We start from the raw sequence: 21,256 nt of genomic DNA, 5'->3' as shown, positions 1-21,256 counted from the left end.
CGATTAAGGTTTGGATCCCAACTAGGCATTTATGAACAGGCTCATGGATGGAATTGAGATGATCCAGTGGAAATTCCCACTGGTGGAAAGCAGATAAAGTAATTTTTGCCAATTCCTTCTTTCCCCATGTAGCCTCCAGTTCTGCCTGTGAAAGTCACCACTTCCCTTCTGACAGAGGCATCCCATGAATGCAACTCCACTCAGAGGGTACACCCACCAAAAGAATATTTGGTGGGATATACATCGTCCAATAGATTTATTGTGGCACAAGCCCCTCAACTTAGTTATGAAACAGTATTGGTAGTCCCCCATAGACCAAGAGCACAAATGACATCAACAAGGAATCATGTTTTCAATGTAGTGAGTCCTACTCTATGGGACTCTCTCTTAGTAGAAATCAATCACTGTCCCTGTTAAGTTTCAGGTGTTTGGTTAAAACTGTTTTATTCCAGGAGGTCTTTGCATCATGAACACTGCTTTGATAGTTTAATCTCTGATGTTTTGATCTCTAATGCTAAATCCATACTTTATATGTGTATATGTGTGTGTGTGTGTGTGTGTGTGTGTGTGTATATAAAAAATACATTTTTATTTTGTAAAACTGTTTTGGGACCCAGTTAGTGAAAGTATGTTTGTTTGTTTGTTTATAAATAAATAAATATTACTAGTTAAGGTAAATTATATACTGGGATGCTTACTCCAGTGACCTATTCGGAATAGACACTGTGAATTATTATTACTATCGTTATTACTATGCGCTTTAAAAGGGCCTGAATTTTTCAAAGTGCTGTACAGATATAGATATAGATCATGCATGGCCAAACTCGGCCCTCCAGATGTTTTGGGACTACAATTCCCATCATCCCTGACCACTGGTCCTGTTAGCTAGGGATGATGGGAGTTGTAGTCCCAAAACATCTGGAGGGCCGAGTTTGGTCATGCCTGAATAGATGATATAGATATAGATATGTTCCCGCCTGCAGTCTTGCAATCTGCTAGACATAATACAAAAGGAAAAGGGGGGGGGGAGAAGATGAAAGCAAAGTGTGTGTAGGTCTGGGCTGTAAAATAGTTTGTGCTAAAATAAGTACAGTGTCAAATCAGTGAGACTGATTCATTTCTGTCATACCGCTTGAAACCCCATTATAAGAGGTCACAGGAAAACAAGAAGCACACTGGGCTGCACCAGTGTACCTCATGACAGAAATGGCATTGGTGATTCATACCTCTTGTGTGTAAAGTTTGTACAACCCACAACGCGCTAGACTCAGCTGTGTGGGTAAATACATAGGCAAACTCAAGGACGTTAAAATGACTAGACATTTAAAGTTAAGTGATTTATCTTCATTCAGTAATGCCAGCACAAAGTCTTGCAGTTTTCTTTGTGAGCATAGGTAAAGCACACCCTCCACGTGTCCTGATTTTCCAGGGCCAGTCCTGGAATTACAAAAGCCATCCCAGTTTCTGATTTGATCCCGGAACATCCCTGTTTCCCCTGCCACTGAGCTCACAGAGGAGGATGAGCTGGCGCTTGCCCTGAATGGTGGTGGAGAAGGAGTATCCTGTTGACTCTCCATGGCTGCTGCTGCTGGCCTCCTCCCTTGGGCAGCTGGTGGTGGCTGCTGGGAAGAGGGCAAGGAGAAGAAGAGACTGCTGCCACTGAGGTCTAGCCTCGTGTGACATGGCGGCTCTGTGGGGCAGTCGAAGGGCAGGACTGCCCTGGGCATGAAGAAAGGGAGAGCGGAGCAGTGAGAAAGGAGTCTTTTTTAAAAAATGCTTTGTGTGTTCGTGTCTAATCTTGCCCCTTTCTAAAATTTATTTATTGGTGTGTGTTTTTCTTCTCGCTATTCAGCTCATCATCAGTGCCTGCAAACCCAGGACTCAGTTTCAGCACTATAGCCTAGGCTGTGCTGCATAATTTTAGTGCCTATTGACAACAATCCAGCTGCGATCAGCAAAACATTAAGTTCTCTCTCTATATAAAAATCAATCAATCAAAAAGTAATAATGTGTCACCAGGCCTTACTGTCATCACTGACGTAGTCATCCCAGTTAAACGTAGTCACAGTTCTATTAACAAAGGTACCATTATCGCCCATTGTGCTATCGAAATAGGAAGTTATGTTGATTTCAAAAGTAGAATTGTCTGGCGGCCAAATCAGGCATTTATGCCTCAAGTTCCCCATGAAAAGCTGGAGCCCTATTAATGCAAATACACTCAGACAAAACACAGTCAGGATCATCACATCCGAAAGCTTCTTCACTGACTGAATTAGGGCCCCCACAATGGTCTTCAGGCCTGCAAACAGAAAGGGAAATTCATTGCGATGTCGCACGCTAAATATACTGTATGTCACGTGAATGTGCTTGACTTAGTTAATGTTTCATGCAGAATGACAACAAAATGGTTTTTATATTTGTGACAGTTTAATGAAAAAGCCTGATTGCCTGTGAACATGAATGAAAAGCTGTTAGGTTTATGCTGATTTGAAACTGTGTATGAAAATAAAACAGATATATTGAGGTATCTGTGGTACATAATCAGAGAAACACTTTGCCTAAGCAAAAACGCAATTTTGCGATCCATGCTGTATCTCAGCCCTGTGTAGAAAAGTATATTGTTTTATTTTGCTTGTGTCTCTTGCCCAAACCATTATTGTGGAGTCGGTTTTTGAACTGTTCAACAACACAAATAAGGTGGTTTTTTTAATTAGTTATTTCAATTATCCCATGTTCAGTTTTATTGAATAAAAATGGGTGATGGTTTGGAGAAGAAGGACATCTTTTTAGAAAATTCCCATGCACAGAAAAAGCCCATGCTAACTTTCACATTTTGCATCTATTTATGCATAATTTTTAAAAATAAATAAAGAAAAACCCAAACACAACTGATAGCAAGTTTCGGTTGGGAGTGCCTGCAACAAATGGTAAAATTTGCATCAGTATGAAAGCCTTAATCTTGACTCTTAATTTAAAAGCGGAAAGCTTGATGTCATAAGATGCAAATCATATAGCCACTTACTGCAAATGTCTCATGCAAGAATTTGTTAAACGCAAAGGCTGATTTGGAAAATAATAATAATAATCCAGCTGCCATAGTTAAAAAGCAAAGAATCGCTGAAAACAAAAGTTTTTGATTCTTGCTTTTTTTTTCTTTTTCCTTTTGCTTATACAGTGCAGCAAGCAACACGGCTTATGCTTAAAAGTGTGGTTTCATCTTTAATGGAGCTTTGAAAGGTCAGCCTCCGTGTTTAACCTAGCTCTCACCTGGAATGACTGATATTGTTTTCAATGCCCGGAGAACTCTGAATGTTCTCAACGCTGAGACATTGCCCAGGTCCACAAACTCTGTCACATATCTGCAATAGGGGAGTTCACACACAAACACAATGACAGCACACAAGAAACAGTTGGAGATACAAGGGGCCTGACACTTCATCATTCCACTCACTTCTTACCTGGGATTACAGAAATAGTTTTCAAAGCTCTCAACACTCTGAAAGTTCGAAGAGCTGAAACATTGCCTAGGTTTACAAATTCTGTTACATACCTGTAGAATCAAATCACAGTTATTCAGAATTGAGGCAGACTTTACGTTACTTGCTTGGGGGGTGGGGGGCCTTTTCTCAGATTAAATTAAAATGACAGCGAGCAAATCACACTGCTTTATTTTAAACTAATTTGGGAACTTGAGAGGTAGCTTCCATTCCGGTGAACAGAAAAGAAGACAGGATATGAAACGAGCTTATTTTAAGGAGCTGGGCATGTTTAGCCTGGAGAAGAGGAGGTTAAGGGGTGATATGATAGCCACGTTCAAATACATAAAAGGATGTCATATAGAGGAGGGAGAAAGGTTGTTTTCTGCTGCTCCAGAGAAGCGGACACGGAGCAATGGATCCAAACTACAAGAAAGAAGATTCCACCTAAACATTAGGAAGAACTTCCTGACAGTAAGAGCTGTTCGACAGTGGAATTTGCTGCCAAGGAGTGTGGTGGAGTCTCCTTCTTTGGAGGTCTTTAAGCAGAGGCTTGACAACCATATGTCAGGAGTGCTCTGATGGTGTTTCCTGCTTGGCAGGGGGTTGGACTCGATGGCCCTTGTGGTCTATTCCAACTCTATGATTCTATGATTCTAAGAGGGCTAAGCCAGAGTTAGTTACAATACAAATGGCAGAGATTCTAATATGGCTTTGCAGCACAGGATGCTAAAAATCAACAGTACTGTATATCTCTTTCTCTAAAGGTTCTCCCTCCCTGTCTCAACTTCAGGTAACCAGTGACTAACAACACCCCCCTTTAAATACTGCAAACAAATACTTACGCAAATGTAATGACAGTGAAGTCAAGCCAGTTCCAAGGATCCCGGAGGAAAGTGAACTCTTCTAAACAGAAGCCCCTTGCAAGAATTTTTATTAGTGATTCAAAGGTATAAATTCCCGTGAATGTGTATCTGAAGAAAATATCAGTGCAACAGTTAACAAAAAACAAGTATTAATGATTTCAACAAAATATTCCCAACAGAAAACAGACAATTATAAAATCGGGTGGCGGGGGGAGGGGGAGATGTCAGAAGTCTAAAGTGGAATAGCAAGAATTGTTTTCCAAAGGGAAAGCTATGAGCTCTGTCTCTGGATGACAACCCAGGTGCACAAAGCAGAGCTGATTTATATGCAATGCTCACAGTGTCAGGATTCCTAAGGCTTCCCCTCACCACCACCATTAGTAGCAGAAAACTGGGAGAGATCAAAGTCACATAGGCAAGGAGGGAGAAGACTGACTGGTTGGCTTCTACTGTTTACATGTCTTCTTACTGGTTAATTTCACCACTTCTTCCTCAGCTACTAAGAAGATGCAAAAACAGAGTAAACTAGGTGTGCAGAAGAGAGGGAAGTCGAGGGGAAGGTAAATTAGATTTGTAAAGACTTTGTTTTTTCTGGCTAAAATGTTTGTAAAAGTTGAAAATGAAAAATAAAATTATATTTTTCTAAAAACGACAACAACAGGACTTTGTATCAGGTCAGAAACTAATTGGCAGCCAAGTCAGTCGGGCCAGGATTGGCTTTATATGCTCCAACCGTCTTAGGACAGGCCAGGGAATTATATTGTTGTATGATTTGCAGTGGGGCTGGATGTCCTCCCTGGACCCTTTCCAAGGCTGTGATTCTATACTTGGGGTCTGAAATAGAGGAGGACCCTTCAGAAGGATAAGACCACTTTCTGCTGTTTTGTTGTGGGTGGATGTCGCCATGATGGTTCAGCAGAAGAACAGGTAATGCTGGACTTTGACTGGGGCCATTTCCTATCTTTTTGTTACTGCACATCCAGTTCAAATATATTTATAAATTTCCCCTTTTCCTCCCCATAATTATCTCTTGCTGCAGGCATTTATATCAATCCCGCTAGTTTTGATTTGTTTACAATGTGTCCTCAAGTAACCAATAAATTTCTCCCATTCTATTTTAATAGAAAAGAAGAAAAGCAAAAGGAAACCAGTTTGCAAAGAAGGGCAGGTTGCTCCTCCTCCTTCCTTGAGTGTTCAACTTTGATCTCCCCTCTAGCCTGGAGCTTTTCCTCACTTGCCAATTTCAGTGGCATAGTTTCTGCTTGATCTGACATTTCGAAGAGTGAATTTGTAGCTGGTTGTCTGCAACCTTTGGCCACATGCCATTGTTATCAGACAGCAAGTGTGGGGTTTACCTTCCCACCCACACTGGGTTGTGTCCAAACTGAAAGAAGTCACATGACTGTTGTTACATCCCTGGGTACCAATATTACAAATCTGATTCTATCACCATCATGCATTTTAATTGCCTTTTGAATTGGGAAATAGCAAGAGGCAGAGGGAAGCGAAGATCAGTTCTTGAGCACAGAAAATGGTCCAGTCAGGCATTATCATTGAGTTCTATTTTAGCTTAAAAGTGTAAAATGTGGACAGGAAGTAGGGGGTCAATCTTGGGCACAAATGCATGCTTGCATAATGTGGGAACCCGTGTAACGAGAACCAGCAGTGTTGGTTTCTTGCCAACAGAACTGCCCCTTGGATGACTTTATATATATATAAAAACATGCATCATAACACACTGAATAGTGATTAGACTTAACTTACTCTACATTCTTTGTCCAGTCCGGAGGGTTACTCATGGTCATAAATACACAGTTGGTCAAAATAGTGCACATAATAAGCATGCTGAATAATGTATGTTGTTGTTAAGGAACATATTCTTTGAGAACTCATCATAAGAAAAATTGATTACATCAACAGTACATTCTGGTTCACTTCCAGTATCATTAATCATTCCTGTGGTTTTTATGATGCTTGGGGAACATCACATAACCTCCTCACTTATCGCTCCATATTTAAAAGAAAATAGGTGGATTGATGGACATTCTAATAGCCTTTCTGAAATATTAAATTGTTGCTGTTGTTTTTCAAGGAAGGAAGGATAAAGCCATTTTACTTCTGGATCAGAAGTAGAAACAAGTGGTTTGAGTCGGATGTGGGTGGCCGGTATAATATTAAGATGCAAATGGAAGCCTAAACGGTGATGACACAGCTAAGCATTATTGTGCTCAGCAAAGTGGCAGGCAACTTCAAAATGATGTTTCAGAATATGGAACATTAGGCAGAAAATGATGAGGTCAGATGAAGGCTCCCTGAACTCTGTGTATGTGTATGCTGTAGGTTACCATTTGCCACCTGACAATTAGTTTCAAATGTGAATCAAAAGTTTATCTCATCTAAGGTAGATTTTATATTATGTTCAAAACATGGCAAGGTTCCAAAATAAGGTAGGGTTTTCTGTTCTTGCTGTTGTTTGCGAAAATAATGGAAAAGCCAATGGGGAAGCAGCTGCAAAAGGGCCCAAATCCCAGCATCTCTGGGTACAACTGGAAAAGGCTCTGGAGAGTTGCTGCCACTCAGTATGAGCGAAATGGACCAGTGCCCTGGTAGCTTCCTATGTCCATATACATACATTATTCTAGATACTCCAGGTGTGATTGTTTGATCAAGCCAGCAATTGCTGCCTCTTTAGGGAGACAGCACTAAATGTTTTGCTGGCTTTAGCCCATCTCGACTGCTGTCAATGGATCACTAGGGAAGCTGCCATATGGGAAAACTGGGCTTCCACTCATGGGGGATGAGGAAAAGGCTAAGCAAGAGCCCCACTCAAAATGATCTGAGGTTTACATCACTATGAACACTGAACATAACTTGTTCTCTTCACCTTCGCAACAGAAATTATTTCCTCTGTCATTCAAAGGCTCAATAACTTAAGGGAACATCCCCCCACAAATGCATACTGTTTAATTACCTAGACATGATAGGCTCTCAATGGCCACAGGATGGCACCATAAACTAAGGAATGTGTAGAGCTCTTTTATTTTACGGAAGACGCATACATGCATATTTAGATGTTCATTTATTACATTTGCATCATGCCCTTCCTCAGAGTAGCGTGCAAGGGATTCCCAGGATATGCTTCAGATCTCCTTAGCTTTCGACTTAGAAATACTCCAGCCCCTTCTCCTTATCACCTGTTTTTGGCGCGACGGTTCTAAAGAACAAAGAAGCAGTCAGTGCTTCTGCCAAGCCATGCGAGTTTAAGGATGTTAGGTCTCCTCTGGTTACCTGCAAACTGGGAATTAAAAAATGGAACTGGAATCCCCTCCAGCGCTGGAATTTGTCACTCGTGAGTTGCTTCTGTTCGTCTCCCTGCAATCCTGCCCCCTTCTCCACACAGGTATAGCTTTGCTCATTAAGAATTTTCTTGGATTAGCCAACAAACGCAAGTATACCCATTTGTGCATTTGACACTTAGAGCAAAACGGAAAGGTAGAGGTTGCATTCTTGGCATTCCAAGAGTAAATTCAACAGCAAGCCAACACTTCTTGCCACACTTGATTCCCTTCTGTTCCCCTGCTTGCCAGGGCCATCCTTACCATTATAAAGAACAAGGCAGCTGCTTGGGGCATGTTGTGATTATATGGGCTCCCTGGGACCAAATGCCTGGAAAGAACCATAACACCAAAAAAACAGAATAGCACCGTTTCACTTGTTGTGAAGTAACCACTTGAAAAGGATATGAATGTACCAAAATTTTAATAGCTATTTTTCTAAGAGGGTTGAATGGAGTTAACATATACACGGCGGAAGTGGCACTGAATCGGAAGATCGCCTTCCCTTTATTCAATACTATAAATGTCTGGAAGAAAAAGGGACAGAGAGAATGGGGAAAGAATTGATTCGCGGCATGTAACATTGACCTGTGTTATCACTCAGGCACTGAAACACAGAGACACAGAAGCTTGGTTAGAGAACAGTATACACAAAAGAAAACCTTCCCTATCTAATTCAGTTAATACCATGATTTCCATAAAGCTACTCAACCAATCAGGTTCAGGATTCAGTCTCAAGGCATTTTCCTCTGCACAGCCAGACATACAAGGCAGGCATCAGCTCTTCCCAGCCAATACTAGGAATTAGATTTTGGCTGGCTGGGCTGTAACAGAAAATTGCATAAAATTTGCATATGCTAATTACAGCTCTGAGAAATTAAGGTGGTGGGTGGCTTGCCAGCACTGCACTTTGCAATGCACCCAGCTGCCATATAAACTTTGTTTTAAAAAAGTTTTTTAAAAGGGGAAGGAGATTTGGGGCACACCACACGAAGCCCAGACCCTCAGGCCACCGTGGAGAAGGGTGTTTTGCTTCCTCCTACCATTATGACTGCAGACCAGTTTCTTGCGAAGATGGAACCAGAAGTGTGTTGCAGGCAGGTAACAGCCTCAGCCATTCAGCCGTTCTTCCCCAATAGCCTGGTCCTACTCAGAGTCGGGCACAGCTAAGTTGACTGAGATCAATGGGCAGGCCTTGCTCTGTGGAGCACTGCAACCGAACAGCTCCACCCGGCCAGGTAGAAAGGTTACAACATCAACTTTTAAGAAGATTTGGCTCTCAACAGCTAGGAAGCTCAAGTTCAAATGTGTCAAAAAAGTGAATGTGTCAAAAAAAAAGAATGGTGTGTGTGTGTGTGTGCTAATGTGTAGCTTCAAAAGTTTTGCACATTTGAACCTACACGTTGCCTGTTCTGGTTGTACTCCAAACTGAAGGAATGCCTGGTGCAGGGAAAGGGTATAATTCTGCTGCAATATCCAGGGCTGCAGGGCCACTTTTGGGAAACCGCTGGGTATCTCCTCAGCTGATATTCACACAATTCATTTTCCCAGAAAGGAACGGACAGGAGGGGTCACACTGAAGTCAGTCACCTGCGTGAAATTGCCCTACAGGCAATTCAAGTGGCTGCTTTGCTGAAGTAACTGATGTGGTGCAGCGACTTTTGGAGCAGTGCATACGCACATGCATGCGAGAGATGCCTGGCCTTTAAGATTTCTTAAAATTCCCAAGCAGCGTTAACACCTAATCTTGCCTGTTATCTACTGGATTCAAATGACCGGTCCTCACTCTGCGATGGCTTCTTTGGTATACCAGATATCAAGTCAGACTGGTTGCCTAAGCAACCTCCTGTCTTGTGGATTAGAAGAAACACTTCTCACAGCATCCGGGTTAATTAAGCATTAAGCTATATAGCACGTTAAGGGGCTTTTGCTGTAAAATAATGTTCTGGGAATGTTTTGTTATGAACACTATCCTGGACCCTGCTCTGGGTTCCTATAGAAATATTCAAGGACTCAGAATATGAGTTCTGTTTCCTTATCACATAACTGGGTGAGCTCCAGTCACGTTCCCTCTTAAGATGAAATTTTAAAATGCTGGCAACCTACACAGAATGGAGAACGGAAGGCGGCTTATGTCTGCTATCTACTACACAGAATTATCAGGATGGCCGAGATCTGCTACCTGATGAGTGTAAATGACCATTTATAAGCTGGCCACTTTCACAAAGCTGCCAAGCAGTGTGGTGAATAGTGCCACACATTTTAACACTTGATCTGAGGCGAATTCAGCTGTACACCAACTGTATAAAACTATCTGGACAGCAGATGCTTTTTTTCTGCCCAACCAACAAGAACATTACGACTTCTCTTCTTCAGAGGCCTTCCCCTCCTGAGAGTAGGAGCACTGATATCATCTGCCACCGAAGCACCAAAGTAACGAACAGACCCTCCTTGCTCTGGTCAATGAATGGGGGTACACTGATGAGGCTTGTGACAGATTGACACACAGTGAGCAAATACGAATGAGAAAAATAACCAAGCAGAGGACGGATACTTCTTTTCTTTGCTGGGGTTTCAACTTCATGTGGGCAGTTTAAACGGTAGCACTTCCTTGCAGCAGCAGCAGCAGCGCATGAGGGCGGAACAGTGGCAGCGATACTCCCAGTAGCGCTGTGTTCACCAGTATGGGGAGGGCTGCATTTACCTGTGGGCCAAGCACAGCAACCCAGAGTTCCTCCAACCTCACTGCCACCTCAGCCCATCCATCCTCACCAGTGGCATCACCACTGCAGGAGGATGCCACTGCCTGTCCTCATGTGACGCTGCTGCTACCTTGGCTACGGAAGCTGTCATGATGAGCTCCTGAACTTCATGATTTAGCACTGCACTCCTTCATGGATTACTGCCTTGTTGTGGCGAAGGGGCCTGAGTAACTGAGAGAAGCTAAGAGCTATGCCATGCAGGGCCACCCAAGACGGACAGGTCATAGCCGAGAGCTTAGACTAAATGTGAGCCACCTGGAGAAGGAACTGGCAAACCACTCCAGTATTTTGCCAAGAAAACTCCATGGACATAAAAAAGGAGAAGCTTTGAGAAGAAAGTGAGAGCTTCCAAAGCATGCTCTGGTTCATGGGGTCACAAAGAGTCAAACACGACTCAGACGACTAAACAACAAAACTATTCTCCAGACTTCTGGTCACATGTAGAAGGAGAATACTCTCTCCTCAAAGTTCACGTGGCTTTAACTCTGCAAATCTTGGTGAATAAAAAAACAACAACTATTTATTTCAGACTCCGCTGCCCCCCCCCCCAAACTTAGACCTATATATTTTTTAACCTAGAGACCTTTTTTAAAAAGAATGCATCCTTTTTTAGCTGCTAGAATCCACACTGCCGTTTTATTTTGTTTTCTAAAGTGGCCTATATTTTAAAACAATTTTGTACTGCTGCCATTTAAAACACCTAGTTTTTGTTTTCAGATGCATTGTGTTTTTATGCGTGGGCCAATGCCTAAAAAGGCAGCCTAAAAATAACTTTACAAATATAAATGTAATATCGCTGTTCTCCTTCGCGACACCTGGTATGGAAAACAATGCAAGGACCCGGTGACTTTTAAGCATCCTGGGCTGCAGCCCAAAAGTCATAGTCAGAGTTAGATCAGTTGAAAACGATGGATTTACGTTAGTCACGACTAGCTTAATACTTAAGGAGGGACTTCACCACACAGCGTATAGTGAAATTATGAAATCTGCTTTCACAACACCTAGTGATTGACACCAAGTTGGTTTTAAAATGGGATTAGAGAAATCTGTGGAGGGTAAGGCCATCAATGGCTATATTACCTCCTGTGTCAGAGGCAAACTGCTTCTGCATACTGGTTGCTGGGAATCACATAGGCATCTAGTTGGCCACAGTGAGAACGGGATGCTGGTCTGGATGGACCATTGGCCTGATCCAGTGGGGCTCTTCTGTTTTTATATTCTTATGTAACCCTCTGTGGCAGGGACGCGGGTGGCGCTGTGGGTTAAACCACAGAGCCTAGGACTTGCTGATCAGAAGGTTGGCGGTTCGAATCCCCACGATGGGGTGAGCTCCCGTTGCTCAGTCCCTGCTCCTGCCAACCTAGCAGTTTGAAAGCACGTCAAAGTGCAAGTAGATAAATAGGTACCGCTCTGGAGGGAAGGCAAACGGCGTTTCCGTGCGCTGCTCTGGTTCGCCAGAAGCGGCTTAGTCATGCTGGCCACATGACCCAGAAGCTGTATGCCGGCTCCCTCGGCCAATAAAGCAAGATGAGCGCCACAACCCCAGAGTCGGTCACGACTGGACCTAATGGTCAGGGGTCCCTTTACCCTCTGTGGCAATTGGCTGCATGGCACTGGATTTAACTTCCAGCCAGCACCTGAAAGACCACTGTGTGTGAATCTTAAAGATGGAGCCTCCACCTGAGAACTGGATTTGGGTTTTACCGGCTCTGTCCTTGCAGTTGTTTGCAAGACAGCTGTTGCTGTTTTTAAGAAAGGGTTAGTCTGCATGCAGGTAGACCAGTGCGGCATTTGGTCAGAACAGCATGAGGATTCAGAATAGATACAGCTTGTTATTACGGCCCCCTCATTGCTATTACCTCATCAGCCCTGTTGATGCTTGGAAATGGCTTCCTACAACTGCACAGCGGTAGCTTGGCAGTGGGTGACCATCTGCTTGGCACACAAAATGTTCCAGGTTCAGTCCCTGGCGTCCTCCACAATAAGGCTAGGAATGTCTCCTGTCTGAAATCCTGGAGAGTCACTGGCAAGTCGGTGTAGACAACACTGAGCTGCACGGACCAGTGCTCTGACTCAGTAAAAGTCAGTTCCCTGTGTTCCTAAGCAACAACTTCAGGCCTGCAGTTTTGCAACATCTTCAGGTTTGCAGTTTTATGTGTTTTAACAACAGAATCCGCCTGCAGGTTTACTCAGAAGTTTGCTGAACTCTGTGAGGCTTACAGCCCAGTAAGTGTGCTTCGGAGTGAACCCTACACTCACTTTCCAGGGAGTAAGTCTCATTGAATGCAATGGGGCTTACTTCTGAGTACACATGTTTAGGATTCCGCTGTAAGGTCCCACTGCCTTTGAAGCAAAGTCATATTTGACTGCATTAGGGTGCAAGTGCTTAGCTTGTTTTTCTAACTGCAGTTAAAACCTTCAATCCTCGTTTTGTACAGAAAAGAGAGGGAATGAACTGGTAAGCTGTCTCTCACACCTTCAGTGACATCTGCTTTGCTGTAGCAATGCATTCAAGTATGAAGAGTTTAGAATAATTGCTTGCACGTGTTCAAGTCTAACGTACCTCACAAACTCAGGCCACAAGGGCTGGTTTGCTTTTACTATTACATGCTATAGGAAGCACTTGAGATATTTGTCTTTCCCCCGACAAGAGAGTAGACACTTGCATAACTACAATGGCTGTTTTCCTTCATGCCTGCCAAGATTGCAAGTTTTGTTTCTCTGCCAGGTTTTTGCCGCCGCTAATACATTTATTCCTCCTATTTCATTCTTTTTATGAATTGCTTGTGCTCTCATGTCTACATTTAGCCATCAACAGCAATCAAGTAACCATTTATATTTTCTTCACAATCCTCCTATAACAGCTCCATCACATTTTTTTTAATATAAAAAAAATGCCTTCTCATTTAGAAATTGCGAATGGGTGGGTGGGAAATCTGCAGTTAAAACTTTACACCAAGCTTTGCCTTTTGATTCCAGCAAGCGATAATTCCCTGAGTTCCAAGGGACATCTAGGTTTGATCCTGAATACACATATATGGGGTGAGGTAGAACTAGGGCTTCCTCCCTGCTCAGGGACAGGGCGAGGTGAAAGGAGTGCCCTTCCCTCTTGTTCTGAAGACAGCCATGATGTGACCAGGAGCTTTGCACATCCCTGAAGAAGCGTAAGCAGGCAAGCTGGACCCATTCACTTAAAACAGGAGAGCCACAGGATTAGCAAGTAGGTGGCCTAATCTGAATCCTTGGAAGCATAAAGGACTCTTTCTGTAGCAACAAGAAGTTGCTCATTCTGATCATCTCTGAGCCCCAAATGTTTGCACTTAATTTTTCACAACGTCTTTCCCTCTCGCAGGTGTTTTATTCTTCAAGCCTCATCCACTTTCTCCCCATCTTTCCTCATACAAACGTTTCTAGAGGAAAACAGCTTCAGCTCCTGGTTTGGGGGAGCTACAAAAGGTGAGGCTGCTGAAGAACATCTAAGTTCCCAAGTGTAGAACTTTACACTTGTCCCTACTGAAATTAATTTTATTAGTTTGCAGCCTGTTCTCCAATCTGTTAAAGTCATCTTTAATCCCAATTCTGTCTTCCGTGGCATTCGTGACCCCTCCCAGTTTGGTGTCATCTGCAAATGTGATGAACATCCCCTCAATTCCTTCATCCAAGTCATTTATAAAGATGTTGAACAACGATGTCCCAGGACAGAACCCTGCAGCACCCAACTTGTCACTTTTCCCCCAGGATGATGAGGATCCATTAGTGCAGGCATGGCCAAACTGGCCCTCCAGCTGTTTTGGGACTACAACTCCCATCATCCCTAGCTAACAGGACCAGTGGTCAGGGATGATGGGAATTGTAGTCCCAAAACATCTGGAGGGCCAAGTTTGGCCATGCCTGCATTAGTGAGTACTCTTTGCATTTGGTCAGTCAACCATCTACAAATCCACCAAACAGTTACCTCATCCAGCCCACATTTTACCAGCTTCTCAACAATAATATCATGGGATACTTTTTTAAAAGGCTTACTGAAATCAAAATACACTACATCAACAGCATTCCCCTGATCCACCAAGCTTGTAACAATCAAGCTGCTTTGTTTGCAATAGGTGCATGTCTCATAATTTCCTGCTAAAATCCTATACCTTTTCATACCACATATATTCTGAGTTTCTATTGTCCTATTTTCGTTGTGCTATAGAACAAGAGTGCCCCTCCATATGGCAATAATGCAGAAATATTGCAGAACAATTATGAAAGCAAAATGGCAAATGGATGGTGCGGTATACATCCAATACTAACACACTATTTTTGTGTCGATGGCATGTTGCAGAAATTACCTGCAAAAAAAACATACAAGCCAACAAGCAACAACCACCCTAAGTGGGGCTGCCATTGTTCTTTTTCCCCAGCGTCTGTATTGCTGAACAAATAATTCAAGAGACTAATTAGTTTCCAAAGGGTTACTCTTAAACAAAGGAGATACACAACTTCTTCATACAATGTGAACTTCAAAATTCATTGCTATAAGATAGCCGTTTTAAAAGAGAATCCGAGCAGATAGGCCGATCAATGGCAATGAGTCATGAGAACTTAGTGGAACCTTCACATACCTGAAATTAAGGAATACTAGGGACAAACAACAAAAGGAGGCCTACACATTTGTGAGCTCAGAAAGATATCTGTCTTTGCAAAATGCTGGACTTGGTCTGATGTTTCACTTCCAGTCTGATTGTTTCATATACTTTTTTAAAAGAAGTCTTTCCTAATATAGTGTTTTCTGTTGAGCTGCCATGTCTGAGGGCTGTTTTATGCTCAAAACAGGAAGATCTGGGTTCATGGGAGAAATCACAGAAATTATCCATGCATCTGCCCATGTATAACTAAGCAGAGTTAAGCGAAAGCGTCACCTCTCTGTTTCTAATGAAATAGTACATCTACGTCTAATCAAATCAATGACATTTCCAGCCAAGATTAAAATCCTCATGGTTGAGTTGCCTTTTACTTTGCGAGAGAGGGCCAGGCAGAGGGTAAGCGAGGAACCTTATCTACCTTTCAACTGCAACCTACCATTTGTTCCCCACAGTAAAACAACTTGATTCACAATAAGTCATCTGAAAGACATAACCTTTGAAAGTTAACGATTCTTCATTGAGCGGGGCTTAATATACAGATTGCATAGGAGGAAGAAGTACAGTTCTGCCCTTAAACATTTTCAAAGCGGAAATTAATGGGTAAAATTATGCCCTGCTCCTATGGAATAACACCCAGAGGCAAGGACGTAATACGTGGAATACGTATCGGCTTTGCACTGCTTCATGGGAAGGCCAGTCCTGATTGTTCTGAATATGGAAGCATCTGCCATCTATGGAATCAACTGCCTTACACAACAGTTTCACACTGCATCATGGGAAATCTGCCTTAGTCCTTCTGAGAGTACTGTTCCACAGCTAAAGGTAAAGGTAAAGGTACCCCTGCCCATACGGGCCAGTCGTGTCCGACTCTAGGGTTATGCGCCCATCTCACTTAAGAGGCTGGGGGCTAGCGCTGTCCGCAGACACTTCCAGGTCACGTGGCCAGCGTGACAAGCTGCATCTGGCGAGCCAGTGCAGCACACGTAAACGCCGTTTACCTTCCCGCTAGTAAGCGGTCCCTATTTATCTACTTGCACCCGGGGGTGCTTTCGAACTGCTAGGTTGGCAGGCGCTGGGACCGAGCAACGGGAGCGCACCCCGCCACGGGGATTCGAACCGCCGACCTGACGATCGGCAAGTCCTAGGCGCTGAGGTTTTACCCACAGCGCCACCCGCGTCCCTGTTCCACAGCTACTGCTATGCTATTTACCACGATGGTATTATTAGTTTTTCTTAATGTTGGAGGTACAGAATTGTTTTGCAAATAAATAAAAAAAATCAAACCTTGCTGAAGACTGGACAGCTCAAAAACAAAATATGCAGTGTAAAAACCCTTGTTGTAGAGAAATAAAGGAGCCAAAGGGCAATTGCAAAATGTATTTAATAATTAAAAATATATATATTACTAAAGGAAGATGTGCTGCTAGCAGCGAAGTTAATAAAACCTTTACTCATTCATTTTTCAAGCCCTTCTCTAGGTGTAAGATAATGTAAGCAACAATTGCCAAGCATCATATAATAAAATTGCTTCACTGCATGCAAATGTAGAGGAGGGGAATATTATAAGCACTACTATGTAGCACTTATTTATGGGCAGCGTCAGTGAAGTCAACTAAGAAAAACAGAACATACTGGATAATAAGCGTCAGTAAGTTGCACGGGCTAAAAAGCATTCAGCCGAAAGGTTGCAGGATTTCCATCCCATCACATTCCGGTGGGACTTGCACTAAACTCACAGCAAAGACTCACTTTTTTGTTAAGGTAGTATGGGTCAAGATCCTCCAAGGGCTCCGACACCATTCCCGGAGGTATGTCTCCATAGATAAAGGGCAGTGATTTGCCAGCCTCCAAGTCACTATTGGGTTTTGGTTTGTTTTCATCGTCGTCGATGTCTTTGCGCTCTTGTTTGGGCTTCTTCGCTTTTTCCTCAGCGATGCGTTGTTCAATAGCTGCCAGCGATTCTTTCGTGAAAAAGCGGAAGCTGTCAGGTCCTGGTGGTACCAGCACTGATTGCGCCATCTTTTCATCCTGCACTTCTTAATTACAGTTGTGTCCCATGTATAAAAAAGGGCTAGGAGACACAAAACATAGGAGTTAGAGAGAGAGAGAGAGAGAGAGAGAGAGAGAGAGAGAGAAACTTATTGGCTTTAAATCCCGCCCTTCCTCCTGAAGGAGTCCAGGATGGCAAACACAACACCAATTTATTTCAAAACGCATTTTAAAAACGGTCGAGACATTCTAAAAACAGTTACGGTTAAAAACATTGCTTTATCCAGTGATCTCGGGGTTGCCATGAGCAGTATTCTTTAGCCACCAATGGCCTGGGTAAACATGAATGTTTTCCAATTGCTGGAAGTTAATAATGGTGGCGACAAACTCACCAAAGAGGGCTTTCCACAAATGGAGAGCCACCACTGAGAAGGCTCTGTCATCGGTCAACGCCAACTGAGCAGGCCCCAATGGCTGCATCAGCAACAAGGCTTCATCTACAAATTATAGGGTCCAATATGGTTGATACTGGGGAAGACACACTTTTAAGTAATTGGGTCCCAAGCCATTTAGGGATTTATATGTGGCAATCAACACACTAAATTGGGCCTGATAGCTCACTGGCTGTCACACTGGTTGTTTTGATTGCTTGATTAATTGAATTTGTATACAGTCCGTTTGACTTCCAAAACGTTCGGAAACCAAGGCACAGCTTCCACTTGGCTGCAGGAAGCTCCTGCAGCCAATCGGAAGCCGCGTCCGACGTTCGGGTTCCAAAGAACATTCACAAACTGGAACACTCACTTCCAGGTTTGCGGTGTTCAGAAACCAAAATGTTTGACTCGCAAGGCGTTCAGGATCCAAGGCATGACTGTATTGCCCTTCATCCAAAGATCACAGGGCAGTTCACAACATAAAAATATAAAATGAAAACACAAAATACATAATAAAAATAATAACAAAACAAAACCAATACTCTCCCCTCCCTCCCCAAAGAAAACCAACCCACATTTAAAAGGACATAGAATATTAATCAGCCAAAGGCCTGGTTGAAGAAAAACCTTTGCCTGGTTTCTAAAAACTTATCAAACAGCTTGTTAGCTAGGCAGGTGGGTGTTTTCCTTTGCTGTAGTCCTCGCCTGTAAAATGAGGTGTAATCATCTACATCACAAGGACTTTAAGGGAATAAAAATAACATTCCTAATATGTTAAATGCTATTTTATTCTTCCCATTACAGATTAGAAATCAATACAGTTTGCAAAATTCACTCAAGCACAACAACTCTATGCTAATAACACAGTAACACATGGTCTCATCAAGCTGTCCATTCACTAACCTAGCAGCATTCTGCAGCCAATGTGGACTGTCTTCAAGGGCAGCCCCATGTGGAGCACACTAACGTAGTCCAAGCAGGTCACTAGAGAACGGACAACTGAGGCCAGGCTATCCCAGCCCAGGAACAACAGTTAGCTGGAAAACCAGTCTAATCTGGGCATACACATTCTTAGCCACAGAATCCTCTTGAGACATCACTGACAAAGTGGGTTACTGGAATAATCCCAGATTATGAACCCATTTTTTTTCTGTGGGGAGTATAACCCCTCCCAGAACAAGTCATATATCCTAGTTCCAGGATATGGGAACCTCCCACCTTCCCACAGTAGTTTTTTCTTATTGGGATTCAGTCTCAATTGAGGGGCTCCCATCCAGTCCAGAGCTGGATTTAGGGGACCGGAACCGATTTGGTCACACTGGGTGTGGAGCCTCGGGGACACCACAACTATGATTTGGAGTGGAGCAAGAGGCAGCACGCCAAGTTTGGGCTCTACACAGGTCTCCGCTGACATTTGAGACCCCAAGGTCCACTACTGAGTAAAAGGCTGAATTCTGGAATCAGCAAAATAATAACTGAGTATCTTCTCATATTGAACGCAGTGCACAGGATCAAACTTGTCTTTCTGCCTACTACAGAAGTGCATAGCATATATGCATATACCCTCCAACATTTCTCTGATGAAAATAGGGATGTCCTATTCTATCATTAGGGACGTGGGTGGCACTATGTGTTAAACCACAGAGCCTAGGGCTGTGGATCAGAAGGTCGGCGGTTGGAATCCCCCAACGGGGTGAGCTCCTGTTGCTCGGTCCCTGCTCCTGCCAACCTAGCAGTTTGAAAGCACATCAAAGTGCAAGTAGATAAATAGGTACCGCTCTGGCGGGAAGGTAAACGGCATTTCCGTGCGCTGCTCTGGTTTGCCAGAAGCGGTTTAGTCATGCTGGCCACATGACCCGGAAGCTGTACGCCGGCTCCCTTGGCCAATAAAGCAAGATGAAGAAGAAGAAAAAGAAGAAGAGTTTGGATTTGATATCCCGCCTTTCACTCCCCTTCAGGAGTCTCAAAGCGGCTAACAATCTCCTTTCCCTTCCTCCCCCACAACAAACACTCTGTGAGGTGAGTGGGGCTGAGAGACTTCAAAGAAGTGTGACTGGCCCAAGGTCACCCAGCAGCTGCATGTGGAGGAGCGGAGACGCGAACCCGGTTCCCCAGATTACGTGACTACCGCTCTTAACCACTACACCACACTGGCTCTCCAGTGTGATGAGCGCCACAACCCCAGAGTCAGCCACAACTGGACCTAATGGTCAGGGGTCCCTTTACCTTTAGAGGCCACCCTCAGATTCCTAGATATAAATATCAAATTGCCCAGAAACTGGGCACCTAGCTATCAATATGATAGCCTAATAGGGGTAACTTTACCTTTATTCTATTATTATTATTATTATTATTATTATTATTATTATTATTATTATCACCATCATCATTGCTTTATACCCTGCCCATCTGACTGGGTTGCCCCAGCCACTCTGGCGGACTTCCAACACATATAAAAACATAACAAAACATTAAACATTAGAAACTTCCTTATACAGGGCTGCCTTCAGATGTCTTCTAAAGGTTTTCTCCTTGGCTTGGAGGTCACTTAACTCCATACCCTCTGATGAAAATAGGGATGTCCTAAGGAAAAGTGGGACATTCTGGGGTCAAATCAGAAAGCATGACAGCTTCTGTAAATCTGGGACTGTCCCTGGAAAATGGGGACACTTGGAGGGGCTGTAAACAATACCCCCTCAGCCACCAGGTCAAGCGGTTTTTGTCCTAGGAAAATAGCTGTCCTGTCAGACATAAATGCCATGAGGCGAGGGGATTTTCTATGTGTGGTGATGGGGGCAATAGCTGCCTATGGTGACAAAAGGTCACCCCAATAAATCTGGCAAATAGTCTGGCAGCTCCCTTTGCTGGTATGCTGAGTCAGCTAAGTTAGGGAGTATTTTAAAAAGAAGCATTTTTGTATTATTAGAGTCTAGGGCTGGAGGGGTGGGGTTTGCTTCACTTCCTGTTCACTGCCGCCACAAAGAGGCCATTACTGTCACCTACAAGATTTGGTGGTGTGGCACTCCTGCTGCACCCAGAGGACTGTGATATATATGCATATACAGTGGTACCTCGGGTTAAGTACTTAATTCGTTCCGGAGGTCCGTTCTTAACCTGAAACTGTTCTTAACCTGAAGCACCACTTTAGCTAATGGTGCCTCCTGCTGCCGCCGCGCCGCCGAAGCACAATTTCTGTTCTCATCCTGAAGCAAAGTTCTTAACCTGAAGCACTATTTCTGGGCTATCGGAGTCTGTAACCTGAAGCGTATGTAAGCTGAAGTGTATGTAACCCGAGGTACCACTGTATTCACAAGGAGCAAGGAATCGGGCTTGGACACTTGAATACAGCACCGTCCCACCGAAAAACAGTACATAGATTTAGGGATGGGAGGAATCCTTAATTGAATTATGGGCTTCGTATAATAACAACAGTCAAGCCCTATTCTTAAAAATTAAGCCTTTTACTTTCAAATGTAAGCATTTTATTTTTTTTTCCTCCCAGAACTGAGAATGGAAATCTTTTCAACGCATATGTCGCTGAAAAATAAAAATAATCCGATGAAAAAGATGCTTAAAGCTTAAATCCAAAGCGTAATCTGTGCCACATCCTATTTTTGTTTATATATATATATATATATATATATATATATATATGCAGGTTTTGGTGTCTTCGGGTGTCTTCCCGTGTAAGAGTTGGGGTGTCTAGGCGACGTTTCGACGAGGTCTCACTCGTCATCTTCAGGCTGGTGCTTTCGGCTTCTTGTTA

At 43.3% G+C, this 21,256-nt stretch overlaps 1 protein-coding gene across 1 annotated transcript in view; it reads right to left on the bottom strand.

Moving 5' to 3' along the window:
- The window catches only part of LOC310703391 (sodium channel protein type 2 subunit alpha-like), a 97,201-nt gene that overhangs the window by 40,436 nt on the left and 35,509 nt on the right, over positions 1-21,256 (bottom strand). The window contains 7 exon segments of the mRNA XM_083495744.1: positions 2,027-2,299; positions 3,268-3,450; positions 3,453-3,550; positions 4,322-4,450; positions 6,107-6,197; positions 8,087-8,204; positions 16,817-17,138. Coding sequence (XP_083351870.1) covers positions 2,027-2,299; positions 3,268-3,450; positions 3,453-3,550; positions 4,322-4,450; positions 6,107-6,197; positions 8,087-8,204; positions 16,817-17,086 — 1,162 coding nt within the window. The 5' untranslated portion in view covers positions 17,087-17,138.

This window comes from Podarcis liolepis, assembly GCF_965112155.1.
Source record: "Podarcis liolepis genome assembly, chromosome: 1".
NCBI lineage: Eukaryota > Metazoa > Chordata > Lepidosauria > Squamata > Lacertidae > Podarcis > Podarcis liolepis.
This window is presented reverse-complemented; position numbering and strand designations above follow the sequence as displayed.